General features: G+C 34.8%; 1 protein-coding gene across 3 annotated transcripts in view; it reads left to right on the forward strand.

Annotated features, from left to right (window-relative positions):
- Window positions 1–19155, forward strand: part of FMN1 (formin 1) — a 186915-nt gene extending 167760 nt beyond the window's left edge. For all 3 annotated transcript variants that reach the window (XM_069858209.1, XM_069858210.1, XM_069858211.1), the window contains 4 exons: window positions 5031–5082; window positions 6566–6715; window positions 17081–17165; window positions 18230–19155. In XM_069858209.1, coding sequence (XP_069714310.1) covers window positions 5031–5082; window positions 6566–6715; window positions 17081–17165; window positions 18230–18274 — 332 coding nt within the window. In that variant the 3' untranslated portion in view covers window positions 18275–19155. The remainder of the gene's footprint in view (window positions 1–5030; window positions 5083–6565; window positions 6716–17080; window positions 17166–18229) is intronic.
- Window positions 19156–21076: the final 1921 nt, after the last annotated feature.

Genomic DNA, 21076 nt, shown 5'->3' on the forward strand with positions numbered 1-21076 from the left:
AAAAGCTCCTGCATGAAAATGGTGGACTGCAGCCATGTGAAATAATTTGCAGTCATATTAAGTATGTATTTTTCAAATTTGAAATTAAATGAAGAACAGAAATTAAATGGAAAATATTTTACATGTTGTGTTCTCTTCTGTTGCTGTTTTTATATATTAAGTCAATTCTTAAGTGATAAGAACTCTTTTGAATAGAAATAACTAAAAAGTAACATTATTTCTCAAAAGACAGTTATATTAAAAGTAACTCAATATAATAATGTAGAAATAGCAAATAAAAAATCAGATTTTATGCACAGCTCTAGATAGATATATTTCTCTTGAGTATCTCTCTTCCTTGAACAGGATACACACCTCATCTAGAATTTCTGAAATTTCAAAATTTTCTAAAAACTTGAATTTTATTGAGAAAGCCTATTCAATAAATTTGTATGAAAATTATAAATATCTGAAATTACACAATTCATTTTTACTGGGATTACCTAATTTCTGAGACCTTTTATACCCTCTGTTTCTATATGCTTTGTAATAGGATGTCTTTTCAAAAAATAAAACAGTCCTAAAATTGGATACAGTCTATGTGAACTTCATCCCAGTAACAAATGATACTAAATTAGAAATTAAGTTTCCATGTTTTTAACAATTCCGAAATTTCAATTTCCATACTCAGTACCATAATTAGGCTTGTTAACCCAGCCATGTTTTCAAAATACAGTATATTCCAGTTTGATAATGAAAAATACAAAGGAAATAGAGATGATCCTTTTTCTGATTTTACATCCTCTTGCATTTATATGTGCATTTTCATAAATACTGGTTTATTTGCACTTGACATTTGTTAATTTATTTTAAAAAGTTTATTAATTTGATTAATTAGTGCTGGGTCCAGCCCTGTTCAATGTCTTCATCAATGATCTGGATGAAGGCATCGAGTGCACCCTGAGCAAGTTTGCGGACGACACTAAGCTGGGTGAAAGTGTCGATCTGCTGGAGGGTCGGGAGGCTCTGCAAAGGGATCTGAACAGGCTGGACCGCTGGGCAGAGTCCAATGGCATGAGGTTTAACAAGGCCAAATGCCGGGTCCTGCACTTGGGGCACAACAACCCCGTGCAGTGCTACAGACTGGGAGAAGTCTGTCTAGAAAGCTGCCTGGAGGAGAGGGACCTGGGTGTGTTGGTTGACAGCCGACTGAACATGAGCCAGCAGTGTGCCCAGGTGGCCAAGAAGGCCAATGGCATCTTGGCTTGTATCAGAAACGGCGTGACCAGCAGGTCCAGGGAGGTTATCCTCCCTCTGGACTCAGCGCTGGTGGGACCGCTCCTCGAATACTGTGTTCAGTTCTGGGCCCCTCACCACAAGAAGGATGTTGAGGCTCTGGAGCGAGTCCAGAGAAGAGCAACAAAGCTGGTGAAGGGGCTGGAGAACAGGCCTTATGAGGAGCGGCTGAGAGAGCTGGGGTTGTTTAGCCTGGAGAAGAGGAGGCTGAGGGGTGACCTCATTGATCTCTACAACTACCTGAAAGGACGTTGTAGAGAGGAGGGTGCTGGCCTCTTCTCCCAAGTGACAGGGGACAGGACAAGAGGGAATGGCCTCAACCTCCGCCAGGGGAGGTTTAGGCTAGACGTTAGGAAAAAATTCTTTACAGAAAGGGTCATTGGGCACTGGAACAGGCTGCCCAGGGAGGTCGTTGAGTCACCTTCCCTGGAGGTGTTTAAGGCACGGGTGGACGAGGTGCTGAGGGATATGGTTTAGTGTTTGGTAGGAACGGTTGGACTCGGTGATCCGGTGGGTCTCTTCCAACCTGGTTATTCTGTGATTCTGTGATTCTGTGATTTCCATTCCTTTAAAATTCACATTTCAAGAAAGCAGATTCTGGCAGTGTCATGTGATGAAATATGTTTTCACGTGTTATATTATACAAATTGTTCATTTATAACATTTGCAATGTGTTCTATTCATGGCCTTTTTATGCAGGATGCTATGTTTTTCTAGACAGTGAGGTAACACCAGTAATAAAAAGATTAAACAGATGATGATATTGATGAACACTTTGTATAAATTGTCAGCCAGATGCAGTTGGCTTTGTTATCATTAGGTAAACAATAAAACCTCATACTACGTTATAGATTGTTTAACATGACAAGTCAAGCGGCTGGACACCTTGCATATAGTAAAAATAAACATAGACTTGATTTTATGCATTAAAACTGTCCAAATGATCCAATTGATCTAAATCTTCACATTCGTTTACACTAATTTTTCTGTGTAGTTATGTACTGTTGTACTGGCTCTGGCTGAGATGGAGTTAATATTTTTCATAGCAGCCAGTATGCGGATGTGTTTTGGATATGTGGCTAAAACAGTGTTGATAACAAAAGAGTGTTTTGACTATTGCTGAACAGCGCTTGCACGTTGTCAAGGCTTTCTCTTTCTCTTACTCTGTTTTCCTAGCAAGTAGGTCAGGGGTGGGCAAGAGTATAGCTGAATAGAGAATAGCTGATTCAAACTGACCAAAGGGATATTCCGTGTATTTAATGTCATGCTCAGCAATAAAAAAAAAAAGAAGAGGAAAGGATATTGGCAGAGGTAGTCATTGCTTCAGAAATGCCTGGGCATCAATCTGCTTGTAGGAGGTGGTGAGTGATTGCCCTTGTGTCACGTGTTTTTTTTTTCCTTCCCTTTTTCTTCACTTGTTGAACTATCTCTGTCTAGACCTGTAACTTTTTCTTGCTTTTGCTCTTCCTATTCTCTCCCTGATCCCAATGTGGGGGAACAGAGATAAGTGAGTGAGTGTCTGTTCAGTGCATAGCTACTGACCAAGGTCAGCCCATCATGACTCTAAAGTAACAATCCTAAGGAAAGCACATTTCATTACATTGCTCATGATGGTTCTTTGCAGCTCAAAGAACTGCCATGTACTTATAAATGTACCTACGTGAAAACTTTGCATTCTGTATTATTACTTGTAGTCCAGTAAGTCTTGAGTAAAGCATTTCTTTAAAATTAAGTCTATTCAGAAAGTTTCACTGGTAACAGACCTTTTGACATGAAAACCAAAGAAGACTAAATTCATCCTGCTGCTGATCCTGTGTTCTTCAAACAACTATAGCGTCTAGGAGTTTAAGCATGTCTAGAATTTTGTACAAAAACAGAGAACATCTATATTTCTTTTTACCTCTAGTCTTATTACCCACCTACAAGGCCACCTTTGAGCTTTTTCTTCCACTCTACACAGTCCTTGATTAAACAGGGTTATTAAAACCTTTCCCTTGTACAATGATAGTACTTGAGGGTGGAAATATATATGGTATACTTTTAGCTATAAGGACTTCCAAGTTCAGCTTCTGATACCCAAGTATAGCAGCAATGGATAATCTCTAAGTCTAGATCTCTGTTATCAAGTGGTGGTATGTCTTCATGCTTTAAAAAGAACAAGAAATTAAGGTCTCATGTTGCTTTTTCTTCTTACTTGGTGATGTCATAGAATGTGACATTTGTCACTTTGGAAAAAGATAACCCAACTGAACCTCTAGGAATATACTTTTCTTCCTCAACCCTTGATTAAGGGGCTAATATGTTTCTAGGGTGGCTTTCATCATTTGACTACCTTTCAGTATGACTACTTAAGAGGTTTTAGTCTTGACTAGAAGAGTTATTGTGAGCCTAGAAAATGTCATAATAACCTTTTGTCAGTTTTAACAGGCTCTCTCCAGGCTTTATAAAGCTCATTGAGGAATGTCATTAGGGATTTTGTTTTGTGTTTTCATGCTTTGTTTTGGAGGTGGGAGTCAGAGCTACTCTGTCTATTTCAGTTGCAGCTGTCTTGCCACCAAGATTTGAGGTGCAGAATTTAACAGTATAGAACTGTTTTCCTTGCAAAGGGCACACAACATTGTTTCTGGCTTTTGCTATACCAAAATAATCTGAATAACTATATCCAACACACTTGCCCAGTACAAGAAAACATGTGAGTTGAAATAAATTTGTTTTGTTAGCGGAAAATATTCTGAAGTAATCCAGTTTTTAAATTGCTTTAACCATCTTAATACAAACCTCTGTGTAGCCTTACACTGAAATGGAATCATTCAGGATCAGCTTCTCAGTGGCCTTGTCCATGAACTCAAGTTTGTAACTTTATTTCAACTAGCCAATGCTCTTCTATAGACTTGAGCAGCAAAAACATACTTTATATAATGTGTCTGAATTCTGTTTATATTAACCTTTGTATTTACAGGATTATTCTGTTGTGGAATAAGAATAATTTTTTATTGCTTTAAATATGTGTTATTCTGCTACAGCTAAAGTTGCTCCTCTGCACTAGGAAGAAGTGATCAACATTTTCTGGAAAAAAAAATAGTGCTTTTTCTTGAGTATCCAGCTCAGGAAACAGTCTCAAAAGTAGAGAATGCCCATCCTTTGAAAATCAAATCCTTTTAAGTAGTTCGTGTGAGCATTCTGTAACAGAGGGGCTCAGATTGACTAACCATATTTCAAACTCTTGGCTGCTTTTTCAAAAAAATCATGTACATACCATACATTTAAAACTTAGTACATGTGTTTTCACTTTCCAGCTTCCTGAACAAAATGTGATAGCTGTATGGAACAGTTGGTGTTAACTGTGTTTGGTACCTGTTCAATTCCAATTGAACTTCCAATTAATTGTGCTGCAAAAACAGGTTTAAATTTGTAAGTTCTGGTCTGCAGCAATAAAGAAACATGCACAACTTAATGTTCTTTTTTTAAATCTGAAAGTCAAGTTTAATTGTTTGCTTTTTGTTCAGATTAATGTCTAACATTTATTACACTATGGATTTTAAATGACTTTTCAAATCCAATACACTTTGTTGGTACATTAGAAGCATTCATTTAGGTATGAAATAAACAAAAATTGAAAATTAGCAAATCTTCATCACTTTTATTGTATGTAATATATAACCTATGCAATTTTGAACCTAAGAGATGTTTAATCTGTGGGATCTCTAGAACACTAAGACAGTAATTTATATCTTTGAAATGTTTTTCAATGGCAGCTAAAGAAGAGCATAATAAAGAAGAGAGCAGTTTGGAAAATGCACAAAAATGGTAAGGTTTTTACAAGTGTTTTTCACAGTTTATTTTGGTCAAAGATGTTATTGATCTTAGGAATTACATTACATAGGAAAAAGGATCTGTACTTCAAAAAAGTAATATGCTTTCTGAAAAATTTTCATATTGTCTTCCAGGAAAAATTTCAGTTGTGTTTTTAGCCAAACAGTGTACTATATTTGAGGTTTTAATTAGTGTCAGCATTGAACTGAATCAGAGTTTTACAGAATACTGTGATAACTGATTAACTACTTAATGTAGTAAAAATTTATTTCATTGTCACCGAGTGTTTTCAGCACTTAGGCTATTGAATGCAGTATATTAAAAAATCAGTGAAATCCTGATGTTTTTATTGCCTGAATATCTGTGCCTTACTTAGGCCAGAGGAGGCAAAATAGGGTAAGAAGTAAAATAAATTGATTTATAGGTCAGCAGTGAACTATTTAATAAGTTAGTATTTCTAATAAATTTTGTTTAGCAAATTATGATTTCATGAGAGTGAAGGACCTGCTTTTAACCCTGATTGTGTTAGCTATAGAACTGCTATAAAATGACTGAGGTAAATTTTTTTTTAACTTCTTGACAATATTTTTTCTTCGTGATCACTAAAGGTAGATCTGTGGTAATTTGTTTTCTTATGTTACTTTTTTGAGCAAAGTCACTCCACCTGAGGCACCTAGTTCCATCTTCATAGACAGTCAGGAAAGAGAGAGACACGTCCCAAATGCAGTTAAAGTCTTAGGTGAACTGTTTGCATTCGCCATCAAAAGGTGCCTAAATTGGCTGAACTATTGGCTAACATCAGCTGGGACTTTATCTCTTAATTTCATTTGACAAGTGTGGCTGGCTGGCTTGTTGCCTTTCTACCTAGCTACAAACCTAGGTTTTGTGGCATGGGCTCTTTCATGTTCTACCTGCTTTATAGCCTTTCTGAAGCAGAGCAGACTCTCCAAGGTATGGAGATACACATAGTTTACAGTTGACTTAAGGATATGGAGTTCAGGTTTTTCAATTACTAATTAAACATTCAATATTTAAAATTACTGCTAAAAAGATGTTACTTTTGAATGTCAGGAAGCAGCCCAGGAAGCTAGATTAAGCTTGGTGAAAGCAAAACAGTGCTACTGGGGGAAGGGAGAGCAAGATCTTCATGGACTGTTGCAGAAGAAAATTAAAGAAATAGATACAATATAGCATTTCCTGAAATGCAATAAGTTTTTCTCATTAAAACTGAATGCCAATGTTTTGTCTGCGTGACATATCTCTATGATGGCTCATGCAGCTGTAAGTTCTCCTCCTGGGAATAAGGTAGGTGTTGGAAGGTTAGTCATGATCAGCATGAATTGCTGCTGTGATTTCCCAGGCTAAAGGGAGGTTATGGTAATTACCAGCCTTGATTACTGAATCAGGAACCAGCCCTCAAAGAAACTTTCCCCAGTGGGCTTGTGTGTTGACAGGTTTTTTTCCCCCTCCCTTACAGCTTTGAAGAAACAGTGGGATACTTTGGGATAAAGCCAAAACCTGGCGAGAAGGAGATCACACCAAACTACATTTTCACAGTGTGGTACGAATTCTGTAGTGACTTCAAGACCATTTGGAAACGAGAGAGCAAAAGCATTTCCAAGGAACGGTAAGGTTCTAATAAAGTCATTAATACCATTTTAGATGTCTGGGAAACTGTTCCTTCTCAAACCCAACAAATTATACTCCTGTATTTCACAGGCGTCATTGTTTTCTTTCAGATCTAATGGACATCAAGGAAAGATTATTCCCTCAGGGTTTGTAGGAAAATTCACCAAAGGCATGCTGTCCCCACAAAAAGATAAACACATATAATCTGATAAATTACACTTTTGTAACCCCTTCCAATTACTTGCTAGTAAAATGAAAGGGGAGCTGTGCTAATTTGTAGCAGATTGCTTCTCTGTGCATTTTCATGTTGAACTAGCCTAAATGAGGCGATATTGCTGTCGCAGACAGTACAGACAAATAAAAGTGAATGCTTTTCCAGTTAATATACTGCACTTGCATCAAAGGGAAGCCCCAGAGATGCAGGCCACACTTAGCACAGTGTTGAAGCCCCACACTGAATTTACAGCACTACTTCTGACTTTTGGTGTCCTGCTGAGGACATCAAACTACTTGCCGCTAGATCTCAGCACAGTCTCCTGATTTTATTAGTTAGAGTAAAAAAATTAAAAAGCTGAAACCCTTCAATTATTTACTTGATTTTCTTAAAGAAGCTTAAAATCTTTTACAAAGGAAAAACAATTCTACTACAAGGACACCGTGCTTACCATACCTCAATTTGTTTGGAAAGACATAAAGAATGGTAATGTGGTCATGCTTTTACAGATATTACAAGTTTCAAAAACTTGATAGTTAAAGCTTTTTGAACAATTATGTTATGATTAGATTTTAGAAGCTGACAACTGCAAACATTCAGAAAGAACCTTTTATTTCCTTGTCTCTAGATCAATATGCAAATTTGTTTTACACATTGAAAACTGTAAAATAAACAGATACTAAAAGATTGCGATAAACATGATAAGGATCATCCCAGGGATATATTTTCTGCCAAGTCATTATTTATTTTTGTTCCAAAAGCAGTTAGGAGAAGTGTGAATTAATTGATTTATTTAATTGATTTAATTGATTGATTTAAAATGCCTTGTAAAGTTTTTAATGCTACATAACTTCTTAAACTTTCTTAATACAATAATCAAGACATTTTTGTTTGCAAGTAAACTGTTATTATATTCTGTGTTTTCCTCCTGGGGTGAAATTCTAATTTCTCATTAGTCTTAAAAGGACAATTCATTGTGCTTTACGTTCAAAATGTGGGTCATTGCTCAAGACGATGAGCTGCTGAAATGCAGACCCTTGTGTAATAAGTAAATTAGAATGATATAACTCTTCTCATCATCCTAAATTGCGTTGTCCTGCTACTGAAAACAAGAAACTCATGAAATCAGTAGATTAGAGTTATGGGGAAACTGTTTTCATCAGCTGATAATGTCTTGTGAAGTCTTGACCATTTAAGGGTTCTGTTTACAATGCGTGAGACTAAAAGTCAATGAGCTGCTGTCCAAGAAATTCTGAAAGCAAGCTAAGAATCACTGTGCACACTTGTAACCAAAAACCTTAGTATGACAGGAATGGACAGCTGTCTTCCTTAACTGGCTAATTAATTGGATGCACTATTTGTCTTGCAGTTTTAAAGATTATAATTTAATACAAAGAAATGTTTATCATGATCCAATTATTTTATTTTGAAGGAGATTTTAAAGAGGAAGAACTGGTAGCGTTAGTCAATATTTCAAATTTGAGTCATTGATTTCCTTATGTAAACATTTACAATTTAATTACTCTACAGATTTCAATAAGGGCTGCAAAAACTCAGTGTAAATTGTGTCTGAATTAGCCAGTCACATGGACAGCTAAACACTGATTTAATTGTTAACATTTATATTGGAATGTATATATGGGATTTTAATTTGTCTCTCAAGAAGTATGGCTCAGAAAATTCAAAGTTTAATTATAATATGCAGAAATATCATTATACAAAGGTATAATTAAAAATGTATTAACTTAATAGTAGTAAAAATAGGTAAAAAATATTCAAAAGTGGGATTCCAAAATTAAATTTTATTCCCAAAACTAACTACTTTGTGTTGTATAACAACTTTCAAATCTCTGAATTTCAGGAAAGAAAAGAGTATTGCCTTAAATTAAATGACAGCCTCAGCTGCAAGAGCCTTTTTTGTCCAAAAACTGCTTGGCTCCCAAATGTAACACAACAGTAGAAATATAATTAGATTTCTATGAGATTTTTTCCTTAAAGTAAAGGAAGCACTTTAACTGAGCTGCTTTGCATTTAACTTACCAAGAAAATAAATTATCTGCCTGCAAAATATAGGTGAGTCATTGTCTCTTTCCTGGACAAAATTTGCACACCATTTAGGGACGCAAGACAGAGTTACAGATAGATAGCAAACCTAGATTGATATGATATATGATACATAAACGATGTATTGATAAAATGAAGAAAATTTTTGAACTATATTCCTAGTTGGAATTTGATGACAGCTTTCTTTCAGATGTAGTATTCCCTTCAATATCAGAATGCAGCAACAATACAAGAAAATTTCCTTTGGCAATCACCTCTTTATCCCTGACAAACAACTTAATGTAAATGTACCATAATACTCACCAAATGTTAGTGACATTTGTTGTGTTTTGTTTTGCATCAAACCTTGTTTTGTTGTTGACATTATAATTTAGTATGTTTGTGCATTCAGGTTTGTTAATTGCTTTTTTGCTTTCTTCTGTTTATAAAATTTTGAGTTGATAACTGAATTGAAGACTAAAACAAATTTTTTTGACAACAAGGCACGTACACCATCGTAGATTGCATGTAATTCAACTCTCACTTTTTTAGACTACTAATTTTATTGGCCATAGGCATGTCTATGAATTTGGAATCAAAACAAATGCATATTTATGACAACTTAAATACATTTTCTATATAAATGAATGCCTACCTGGAAGTCTATCAAATCATTCAAGATCTGTTGAAGTATATTTTAAGAGGGTATCCTAGCCAAGTCTGAATATAGGGGAAAAGTATAAATGTAGGAAAACGTACTAAGTTTTCAGTGAGCAGTTTCATCACAAACTGTGATTGTGTGTTTTGCAAAAGAAATGTGACAAGAATTATCATTGTATATTTGAATGTTATCCTTTAAACATTAAATAATCAGATATAAAAGGTAGTACTGTTGTTAATTTGTCCCACTACTTACACTGTCATAAGATTACTACAGTAGTTACCGTTAACTGGTAGTGGATTAAGCCATCGCTTTCAAACTGAATATACATACAAATTTTGTAGGTCAGAATTCAGAGAAGAAAAAGAGAACCAAAGTATGTCTCAATAGCTGGAGAAGACAGTCATTGTTTGATGAACAGAAAATCCTGTTTTTAATGGTACCTTTTGTAAAAGGCCCTTTCTTAAAATGCTTTCTTTGCTCTTGAATTTAATTTCTAACACAAAACATGTTGATTTTCTTAGCTTAATCTTGTGAGTAAAGATAGTGTTTTGTTGTTTTGGAGGGGTTTTTTGCCTCAAAGGCAACAGCAGGTTGGAAAAACAAAAGCATCAGCTGTAGTAGTGTAGGTAGCTAACAGTAAAGATGAAAATGTCCTAACAAAAGGAAAAGCACTGAGCGGTGTCCAGTTACATTTTGTTTATTATACTGAACTAGAGCTGGCTCTAGCTTTCTACCTAACTCTTAACATTTGTGGAATTCATACTGAATGAATTCTATTCATTGCCTTCTATTTCTGCACAGGAAAAGAATAATTCTGGGGAGTCCTTGTTTGTTACATCACATGGTCATAAGAGATAACATGAAATTGTGAAGTCTCTTAGCAGTGTTGGCCAATACAATATTTAATATTTTTGACCACTGATTAAGCTAATTAGCAGGCTTTCTTGTGCCTAACAAATGACTGAAATTTGACAGAAGCACTTACAATAGGAACTAGTGGATTATATTTTCATTTTCATTATCACAGTGAGCAAAGAGAAGTAATCTTTGGTTCAAGACATTATATATGGTTTAGAAGACCAGATTTGTTTTATAGTTTTATTTTGAAAGTGAATTTCTCTTTCACCTATGGTCTGTCACGTATACGTTACCTAAGACAATGAATTAAAAAAAAATAATTTGTGAAAGTCTAGATTTGCAGCCATTTTAATCTATTTGTACTGTTCTAGAAAATATTCAGGGAGGATTTTTATGTGTTTCTGACATTAAGGTGTAGCTATGGGTGTCCTTGAAGGACTGTTACATATGAAGAGAGTTTCCAGCTGGGAAAGTATTCTGGGTATCATCACTTTATGCTTTGGCTCTCCATATATGCTTCTAGGTAGCAGCTAGTGGCCAGCTTGGATGGACTGAAGCACATTTTTTATTTGAACTGGTGTAGCCATTTTCTTCCTATTGATTTTTCATGTGCACCATCTTTCTGAAGACGTAAAAATAGATTTTTGCTTCTTGTGACTACAGAGCTTAAATTTCTCACCTACTTGATACAGATAATCAAAACACTGTCCTTAGATCCAGAAAAAAATAGAAACATATCAAGCAAATTAGGAACTTGAGGTTGAGAGACAAATTCCACTGACATATTTATACTATACTATTTTTACTGTATTTATACTGATTTACTTAGTGGACATTTATTCTAAATGCAACCTGAAGTTTTGGTCAATAATGATCAAGTTCTTTCCAGAAGGTTTAAGCCAGAACGTTTGGTCAGGCATTTTTATTGTTCAACACAGTGATAAGTGTGGACAGTGTTGAAGCTTCATAGTCTGTTATAAGGTTCCTAATTATAACGTTAACAAAAGACTCTTAAAAAGTCATCTGCCATGCCAGGTAGTACACAGACTAAAATTTTGAGACTGAAGTGTAGTGTGTTACATTGCATAGGGTAACAGTGTTCTCAGGAAAAGGTGCTGTTAGTTAAGGATCAGTTTATAGACTACATACAGAGATTATCGTATGACTGAGAGCAGTAAGGCATGTAACACATGAAAGGAATTTGAGCTATGCAGATATTTTTTAGGCTTTCAAGAGGAGTCACTGTTCAGCTGCATTAAGGATCTGGATTGGAGATGCAGCTTGGCTCTAGGTTGAACAGTTGATGTTGGCTGTAGCTACCACTGATTGTTCATCTCCACCCATATCTGAAGATTTGGGTTGCACAATTCCTGTGCCCACAGTCTTATGGGAGAAGTTTGGACTTTAAGTCACAGAAAGCTCAGGTGGTGCATAATTGTCATTCCAAGCTATTTCCTAACCCACAGCTATCCGCATAACCACCAGCTGCATGGAAGGAGATGTAGGAGCAAAGAGAATGGATTATTACAGAATACCAAGAGGCTGAGCAAGAAACAGATAATTTGGTCTCTGTATTCACACACCAGCAGAGTCTGAACATGCATGAGTACCGACCAGCTTATTTAGAAGGGATTCTGGTTTTCCAGACTGGAGACTTTAGAACATGGAACATACCAGCTCACACCTTCTTCTGTTTGACTTGAAAGGGAAGTGGGGTGAAAATTACATTGAGGTTATCTTGTTAGTCCCTGGCTTGATAATATGTTTTCCTGTGAAGAGATATTATTTTTTAATGAATTTATGAAGGAAGGTTTTAATAAATAGAGGCTTATGTTTAGGTTTAGTTTCTGTGTTCCTGGTTAGAAAATAAAAGTAGTAATTTTGAATAAAAATGATGTAATTATTTTTCAGTAATATCTTTTAATTTAAGACGCCTGACTTGCATCCAGTTTACAGGGGAAGATAACACCTGCCACACAGAGGCAAGAAAAGGTCAATTATGTTCCCATTACTTATACTAAAGATCTATATGTATTATTGGGATAATGACTGACCTATTTAAAAATACATTATTTTGATAAACTCATCAATTTTGTTTTCCATGCTGTATGGTAATGTGCATTATTGCATTACCATGTCGCAGATGGTTAGATTTCAAGGCTTAACCACCCTGCATTCCTTAACGTTTTCACCTCTTGTTATTACTTGCTAAATTAGCACATGAGCATCTTTTTTGACTGCCTTGGGATTCAGTTATTCTACTACCCTTTCTGGTCTCTTTGTCCTCTGCAGTGCTCTCTGTTCAAAGTGTCCTTGTCACTATTTTTCTACCATGTTTTACTACACACTCCTATCTCTTCTTGCTTTTCTGTTTTAGATATACTTCTGTTGACTTTTCTGTTCCACTTTCTTCCTCCTTGATTTCACATCTATTAGATTCAGTCCAAATTTATCTTCCATGAAATCTCTAAACCATGGCTAGACTTGTGTGTCCATCCATGCTATTTTATACTAATACAAGAAGAAAAAAAAATTTCTTCATTCAATCCATTCCTTTGCATATCTCCAAACTCCCTCTCATGGTTATGCCTCTGTAAATGTCCAGCTCATGTGAGCTGCTCCTCTGTACATTAATTCACACAATAAAAACTCAGAAGAAAGGGCAAGGGATGCATAGTTCACGTTGTTCGTTTGATGCCTGTGAGTTGTAAATTGTGGAGCTTTGTCTCAGGACTTGATTATGCTACATTTTCTCCAGCATAAGGCTCTTGAGCTGATTCTTGTCAGAATACCTAATAGTTGAACTTCCCTAAGTTGAAGAACTTACTAGTCCCTATGATCTTTCCAACTGGTTGTTGTGCTATATTAATGATTAGCTTGCCTCTCTAGGGAGCTTACTAGAGGGAGTATAAGATTCTGCATCCTCTCCCAATTTCTATTTGGTGTCTCATGTAACACTTAAGTAATGAGTGAACGTAAGTATAGTGAGTAAACACTTTGAAGTAAACACTCTTTGAAGTCTGTACTTTGTAAATCTTACCCTAAGCAGTGTCACTAAGGCACTTCTTAATCTAGTAAATCTACAGTAAATGTTTTAGTTATGTTTTCAAAGTCCTTTTTAGTTGTTTTGCTGGCCCTTACACTAGACACAAGACTGAAGTGGATTTCCCATATTTCCTCAAATTCTTTTCTATTCCACCTGATTTCTCTAAAGTATAAGTGTTTAAATTGTCCACCTTTATTATCAGTCAAATATAATTTCAGTTCCTCACAAGGAAGAAGAGAAACTTAACAGAACATTTATTTACCTTACATTTTTATATTCTACCCCTCTAGCTTTTGTTTTACTTCAAACAGACTTTGAACAAGTAATTGCTGAACAATTAATAGTTGAGGAAGTTTATTGTTTACTTCTAAGTTAAACAATTTTTATCTATATAAATTCTCATAAACTACCATTAATGCCTTAAGCACCTTTAATAGTTTATTTTATCTTAATTAAAAATAGTAGTATGTTGTGTCATATATCTGCAGATTGTTTAATAACATAATATATGGTCCTAAGAAAAGATCACAAAATAATTAATAGTTTATTTCTATCCTTTTGAAGGTACTTCATTTGTAGTTTTATTCTTTATGCACCTTATTAAGTTCTAATTTTATTTCCAATTTTAATATAGTCCTAATTTTTAGTATTTTAATGAAAAGCTTTTCAAAGTTATGCTATTATATGACTTATATAAACGGGAAATTATTTCTATTTGTGCTAAGGAAAAGTGGTAGGGAAAAATAGAGTGAACAGGGAAGAGGCCTCATCCAACCTAAGATAAATTAACAGAGTTTGTCTAGTCACTACCTAGTCATTCTTTCAGTGTGTGGTTTGCTTGTTTTTACTTATCTGTTTCAGTAAAAGATTCAGAGAAATGTTTTGCATGCATTCAGCTTTAATTGCAGGTAAAGAATATTGTGTGTGTTTGTAAGTTTTGATGGAAGGTTGTCATATCTTTTAATGGATAATGATGTATTCATATCTAGGGTTTTTTTAATGCAAGTAAAATAATGGGGAAAAATATGAAGATTAGAATTCTGCTGTTAAACAATTTTATGATTTTGAATTTTATAGTTTTCATACAATTTCATTTTTTTTATTCCAACAATAGTGCTTCCAAGCACAATAGACAGCTTTAGTAATCTGTCCATATTTAACAAAGAAGTATTTTTATGCATAAGGCACCTTTACAGAATGAGTGCTTCATTGATGTAGTTACTGAGCTAACTATTTTGCTAACATTGAGCCATCTGATTTTTTAAAATCCTCATGTATTACATACCTTTTAAATTATACATTTATGTTTCTGCTGATGCCTGCTTATCTTATCAGTTGTATGTTAGCAAGGGATTTTTTCCTCTAGAAGACCAATATGCAATATATAATTTGTGTGCCATTTTTATGAGGCAAATATCAGATGATTCAGGTCATGAAAGTGAGCTGGTTTATTTTTATTTTGTATTCCAAACTGTGTTCTCTGTTTTTAAAAAAATCTAGGTTTCCTGGAAATTGTGCAAATATGGAATAAAATACACAGATCTAGGCCTGAATCTGTAACAGGCATAATTTTCTGTTTAAGTCTAAAAGTTTATAATCCCTAGAATACTCCCTTCAGATGAAAATATGTACTCTAAGTATTTTAAAACTATTCAGAAGACACTCCTAGGACCAAAGAGAATGAGATCTCAAATAAAACGAGCTCAAAATGGGAAAGAGTTTAGAAGTTGATCCTTCAGTGTGATTCAGTGTGAAACTGAATACTATCACTTGAAATACATCATCATCTTTGCATAAACTTTGTAGCTATGAGGAACAGCCTGCTGTCCAGTGGCTGCTGTCATCCATCATTAAGAAGTAAACTGTGCCAAATTACAAAAAAATTTAGAAAGATGAATGATGTTGCCACTTAGTTGGTTACCTGTCAAAACAGGGAAAACTAATTAAGCTTTTAAAAGACTTAAGATGTATTTTAAAATGTACAGAATAATAATTTCATAGTTGTGCATTTGAGGGTGTACTTGGAGCTACAGTCAATGTTGTAGCTAAATAATGTTGAAAATAAGCTTAGTTGAAAGTATTTTAACTACTGTTCTTAAGCACTGGAAAGTGAGACAACACCAATAACTACTCAGCAGATGATTTTAAAATATATATCTTGGAGAAGGAATTGAAGTTTCCAACACTGAGCATTGATAAACACAAAAATGAACTCATGAATGTGTTTTATATTTTTTTAAGTATCTAGTTTGCTGCTAGTGTCACAGCAAGTAAGTACACATCAGTAATTGCAGCTATAATCCATTTTCCTTTTTGCTTTTCTTCCAAAATTCCTCAAAACCTGAGTGTGTCGAAAGAGGTTTGAACTGGACATGGTATTTTAAATACTTTTTGAATGGCCATAGCAATCATTTCTGCCAATGGGAAAAATTATATAGTAGAAGAAAGTAGAATTTTTCAGTTCAAGAGTGCCAAGAAATATGTTGTTTATAGTAAAAGATTGATTTGGTGTGCATAAGTGAAAATTGGTTTGTTGTATTCTTCTTGCTTTTAAAAATTCAGTCCAAACTTCTTTCCCTGTGCATTTTGCGTATAGGACTGTGAAGCAGGTGTTTATAGCATCAGCATTTAAAAGGCACTGATAGCTGGGCAGAACCTGTTTTAGGAGTGCCAAGAATTTTCCTTTCTTTTTATGACTGTTTAGCACATAAATTCTCCTGCCCATTCCATTGTCTGTAAGAGGAGAGTCAAGTCCCTTCTAGTTAAATTCTCTGTTTCTCCTATTCCTCCTAATTAAACTACTTATTGAATTCTTCTTGTTAAATCCCCACAGAAACAAGGGTTCTATGTGCAAGACCCTAAAAGCGAAAGGCAAGAAACTGAAGAATCAGATCTGTGGTGTTCTTTCTCCCTATTTCTGTACCTGGTCTGAAGGTGCACACACAATAGCTTCAACTACCCCCAGACAAGAATGCATTCTATTTGCCTGTCCTGCTGTCACCACATAATGAGTCTGGTTAGTCAACTCCATGTAAAGCAGTGGGGAAAACATTAAGGAAAAACTGGCAGATGCTTTCATTTCAAGACTTTCAGAGGAAATACAATGTGTAGCCTGGCAGATGGGTGACTAAAATAATATGTTCTGCGTATTCAACAGACTGACCCAGATAGCTTTTAGTTTTCATTCACAGGAGTATCTTTGTGCCTTGACACTGCAGCTTTTTTTGGTGGGAAAGTTTCTCCTTAAAACCCGGATCCTGCAAGAACAGAAAAATTGTTTGCCTGGTGATGTTTTCAGTGAGCAATACAGACAGACTGTCCTTTTGTTTGTGATTTTTTTCTGTTTTAATGCATACTCTGCTCTGCTTTTTACACTATATTAAGTGCCTTTGAACAGTAATAGCAGGTTTTTTTAGTTATTGCACCCCTAAAAGCTTAATGGTGACAGTTCTGACAGCTAGAGTATATACCCAGCAGAGCCAGAACAGCTTTAATTTCTTTGAATCTAACTGAGTCTTTTCTGTGTATTTTGTTCCAGAATTAAAGTGGCTCAGCAATCAGTAAGCAAGTTAACTGCAGAAAAGAAAGTTGAAACGAAGAGAATCAATCCTACAGCTAGCCTGGTATGATGTTCTTTCTGAGTACGACATTCAGAAGGGTTTTTGTGACACTATTGTCATTCAGAATGGTGGCCCGTTTCTCCTGTTGTTGAAGAGTGATGTAGTATGCTGAGTTTGAATGTGTCAGAGTGATTTTCTTCCAAAGGAGAAATCTTAAAAAGCTTATGCTTTAATGGTAGTCCAACATAAAACTTAAGTTGCGCCTGAGTATGACTCTGCTATTTTAGGTAACAAAATATGAGCTTTTCTGGTTTCTTCTCTCCTTCCACTGAAATCTCTTGTATTTTCTTCCTTGCTCTGTGGCACATTTGTGTATTTGTCCAGTGGCTGAGTGTGTGGTTCTTTTCAAAAGCTTACAGAATCTTGTTTGCTCTGTTGTGTAATGGTAGAAGGGATTAAATCCCCATTTTGTTCCTTGTTTCACAGGGTTTTTTTGAGATAGCACAAAAAGAGAATAAATCATTTGCAGTGAGGATAAAACTGTTTTGTCTCTGTACAAGGCGCACAGGTTAGATCAGCATTTCTCAAACTATAGGAAGCAAGAGGCTAAGGGAAGGAAATGTACATGAAGGAATCAGTATATTATTTCTATTCCCACCAAAGCATATCAGTTGCAGGACAGGTGATAGAGATAGGAATGACTACATTTGCTTGGGAAGAGGTCATTAAACAACGTAATCTAGCTAATGTTAAATTAGAGTCATTATGTCAGCAGAAAGCATGCCACACAAGAGAAGTGATTAGACTCACATGAATTAGAAATGTGTCTGGTTTTCTGTAGCTGCACTGGTCTTCACAGAGCAGCATGTTTTTAAGAGAGCAGAGTATTTGACAGGTATGTAGCTAAAGCAAGCTCACTTTCTCCATAGTAAGTAATTAATCAGTTCTGAGCCTTCCTAGAGTACTCAAGGCATTAATTATTTAAAAAAAAAATAAAGAAAACTCTAATCTACTGTGGCTTGCTTAGTACTTCCCAGACTTCTAGACCAAATGTTCATGGCAACCTTAGCGGAGATGGAATATTATACTCAAGAATGATAATAAAGCTCTGTCTTTTCCTTTAACAGAAAGAAAGACTACGCCAAAAGGAAGCCAGCGTGACTGCCAACTGAAAGAAGAAAAATGAAAATAGAACTTCATACGTTGCACGATGCTTTACTACATCCATGGCCCAGAGAGCACCTTATATTACGTACTGAATTCTGCTTTGCTGATCTGTTCCAAGACAATCCACTAAAGACTTTTCAGTTCCTTAAGAAGAGTTTTTCTGTTCAGTGGAGGGAATTCTGAGAAGGTTTTTAGTCAAAATTATTTCCTGTAACTGTTCCTTACATTGCTTAAAGTGCATCTTGTTAATGGTTATTTAAAATACTCTGTGCGTAATGCATTAATATGGAAGAGCTAAAATGAGCATTTTGAATGCTGAGTTAAGTAATGACTAACAATCTGTAGGTTATTTACAGGGCTTTGTGTAGGTGAAAGCAAATACACCATTCATCTCACAAAGACTATCTTGTTACTTCAGCAGTAACTGAAAATTGACTGATTCTAAATAATTTTATAGTGTCTAAGTAGTCAATGCATCTTTCTAAATCTGATTAGATGTACTTATAGATTTATGCTGTATTTTAGTATAAATATTTTTATAGAAGCTTCAGCTTATGCCATACACTGAAATGGAAACAATATTTTGCACATGAAAAGGAATAGCTTCGAGTTCTTTAGTTTTATGATTGATGGCATAACTGATTCATTATTTTTATGGTTTTAACCTAACATTTCCTAAATTTTGAGGTTAAAAAGAAAAATGATAAAATGTATATTTTTATTTCAGTATGTATTGAAAATATCAGTCCATAAAATGATGGTTTTATTAGTCATTATTGAACTAAAATGCAGCAGTTTGTCATAAATTTACACATTTGCCATTAAATCTCTATGTTTCAATTCTATTGAAATCTTTCTTTTAAACAGTGACTATCTCACTCTAAAATATATTGAATATCTCACTCTAAAATATATTATGCAGCTGCTCTTGTCCCCCTATATCTGTAGGAAGAATGAGTCCATCATACATATATATACAGATATAAAAATTTAATAAGTAAAACTTGAGGAGAAAGTAAGAGTGTCACTGTCCTCCTGTAACATTACAACCATTGCCTGTGAAGTAGCAGAGCCTGAAAACAACCTTACAGAATATGTACTGTTGCTTGAAGATTCTTACTGCATTTTAAGAATTTGGACTCTTAGAAGGAAAGATCTGGAAGCAGAAGTTGATTTAAGGTAAAACTGAAAAGTTATTTTTAATTGCAAGTAGGCAACAGACTATAAATAGGAACCACAAGATGAAGAAAACACGCTTCTGCTTGCTGTCCATAAGACAGTAATACTCTTCTTTGTTACAATGGTGTCTGAAGCTGGTTATGAAGAGAAATTAAGTGAAGCAAAAAAGCATGAAAAGGGTAGTGGGGGGAAGGTATTAGTCCTTTGCTTAGAAGCTGGAAAGAATATACATGAGGCAGACAGGAGGTATCCATACAGCAAATTAAACTGTGATGCAACCTAAGACAAAGCCATCTCTAGAAATGTACACTTATTAAGGAAAACAGCAGTCACAGAGACCCCCATATATGTATGAACTTGGAGATTTCAGGTATTGTAGGTTTCTTAGATTAGTATCTCTCAGTCCATAAATAATAATAACAGAGTCAAGATTCCCTTGTATGTTTTGGAGTTTCTAGCTGCTGGAGATATACTCAAGATATGTAAGCATAATTCTTATGAAAACAGTCAATAATGTACAAGCAAAAGTAATGTAATTTGTAGTTTGTCTATTCCCGTTACAGAGAAATAAATTCCAAAGATTTTAATTTTCTGTCTGCCACCAATTACATAAAGTACATATGTTTCCAATATTATTAGTGATAAACAACAGGAGCAATAATGTTTGTAAAAGCCAAAGACAACAGCAAGCAAGGCAATTGTGATGGGTATTTAAGCAAACAAGTGTTGAGTTTTGATATGATTTTCTATTATAAAGTTAATGTATGTGGCCATTTGAATTGATCAGGAAATTTGCTGTAAAATGTTTTACTTCAATTATAAATCAACAGGAGCAGCACTGCTTGTTAAAAAGTATTGGTCTTGAAAATTCTCATTAGACATTCAATATGGAAAATTTACCATTATTGAAATATCTTGTTTCAAAATTTCTAAATATGAAACATTTTGAAATGTTGAAAAATGTATATAAAGGGGGATTAAAATTATTGATATAAAACATTCCGTAATCAGATTTATAATTTTTTTTCAGATTATCAACTTGCCAAAGTTTTGAGAATTTAGCATATCTTTTCAGAAGATTTGAAAACTTATATAGCGCAGAGACTTTGTTTCTTCCCCATCTTCAAATCTACTGATTTTCCTCTCAAGACAGATATTCTGATTCCAGCTTCATTCATGACTAAAATCCTCTACTGCTAGTTAAATTATTTTTAAAGGGAAAAAAAGAATTCGCCCAGAATGTTTGATTAATTATTCAAGACTTTAAGATTCTTGAATGGAATTTGTAAGCTAAATATCACACTTATACCCCTAGTGATGCTCAGATATGTCATCAGACAGTAATTGAAGTGATAAAGGTACATCTGCTGACCTTAACTGAAGTGTTGTATTAGAAAAGAGATATTAACAAATATTATATATCTATGTAAGCTGTTTGATTATGAAATATTTAGACACTACAGTCATAACAAGTGGGCATCAACAAGCATTCATCTTGGGGTCACCAAGTGTTACCAAAAGTTACATTTTAAGCTTGCATTGAGTTTAGTGCCTGATTTTATCCTGAGCTTGCTAGTTTCAGAGAAATAAAGGAGAGAAGGAGAAAAGATAAATAAAAAGATGAAACA

This window comes from Phaenicophaeus curvirostris, chromosome 5 (assembly GCF_032191515.1).
Source record: "Phaenicophaeus curvirostris isolate KB17595 chromosome 5, BPBGC_Pcur_1.0, whole genome shotgun sequence".
In the NCBI taxonomy this organism is placed as follows: domain Eukaryota; kingdom Metazoa; phylum Chordata; class Aves; order Cuculiformes; family Cuculidae; genus Phaenicophaeus; species Phaenicophaeus curvirostris.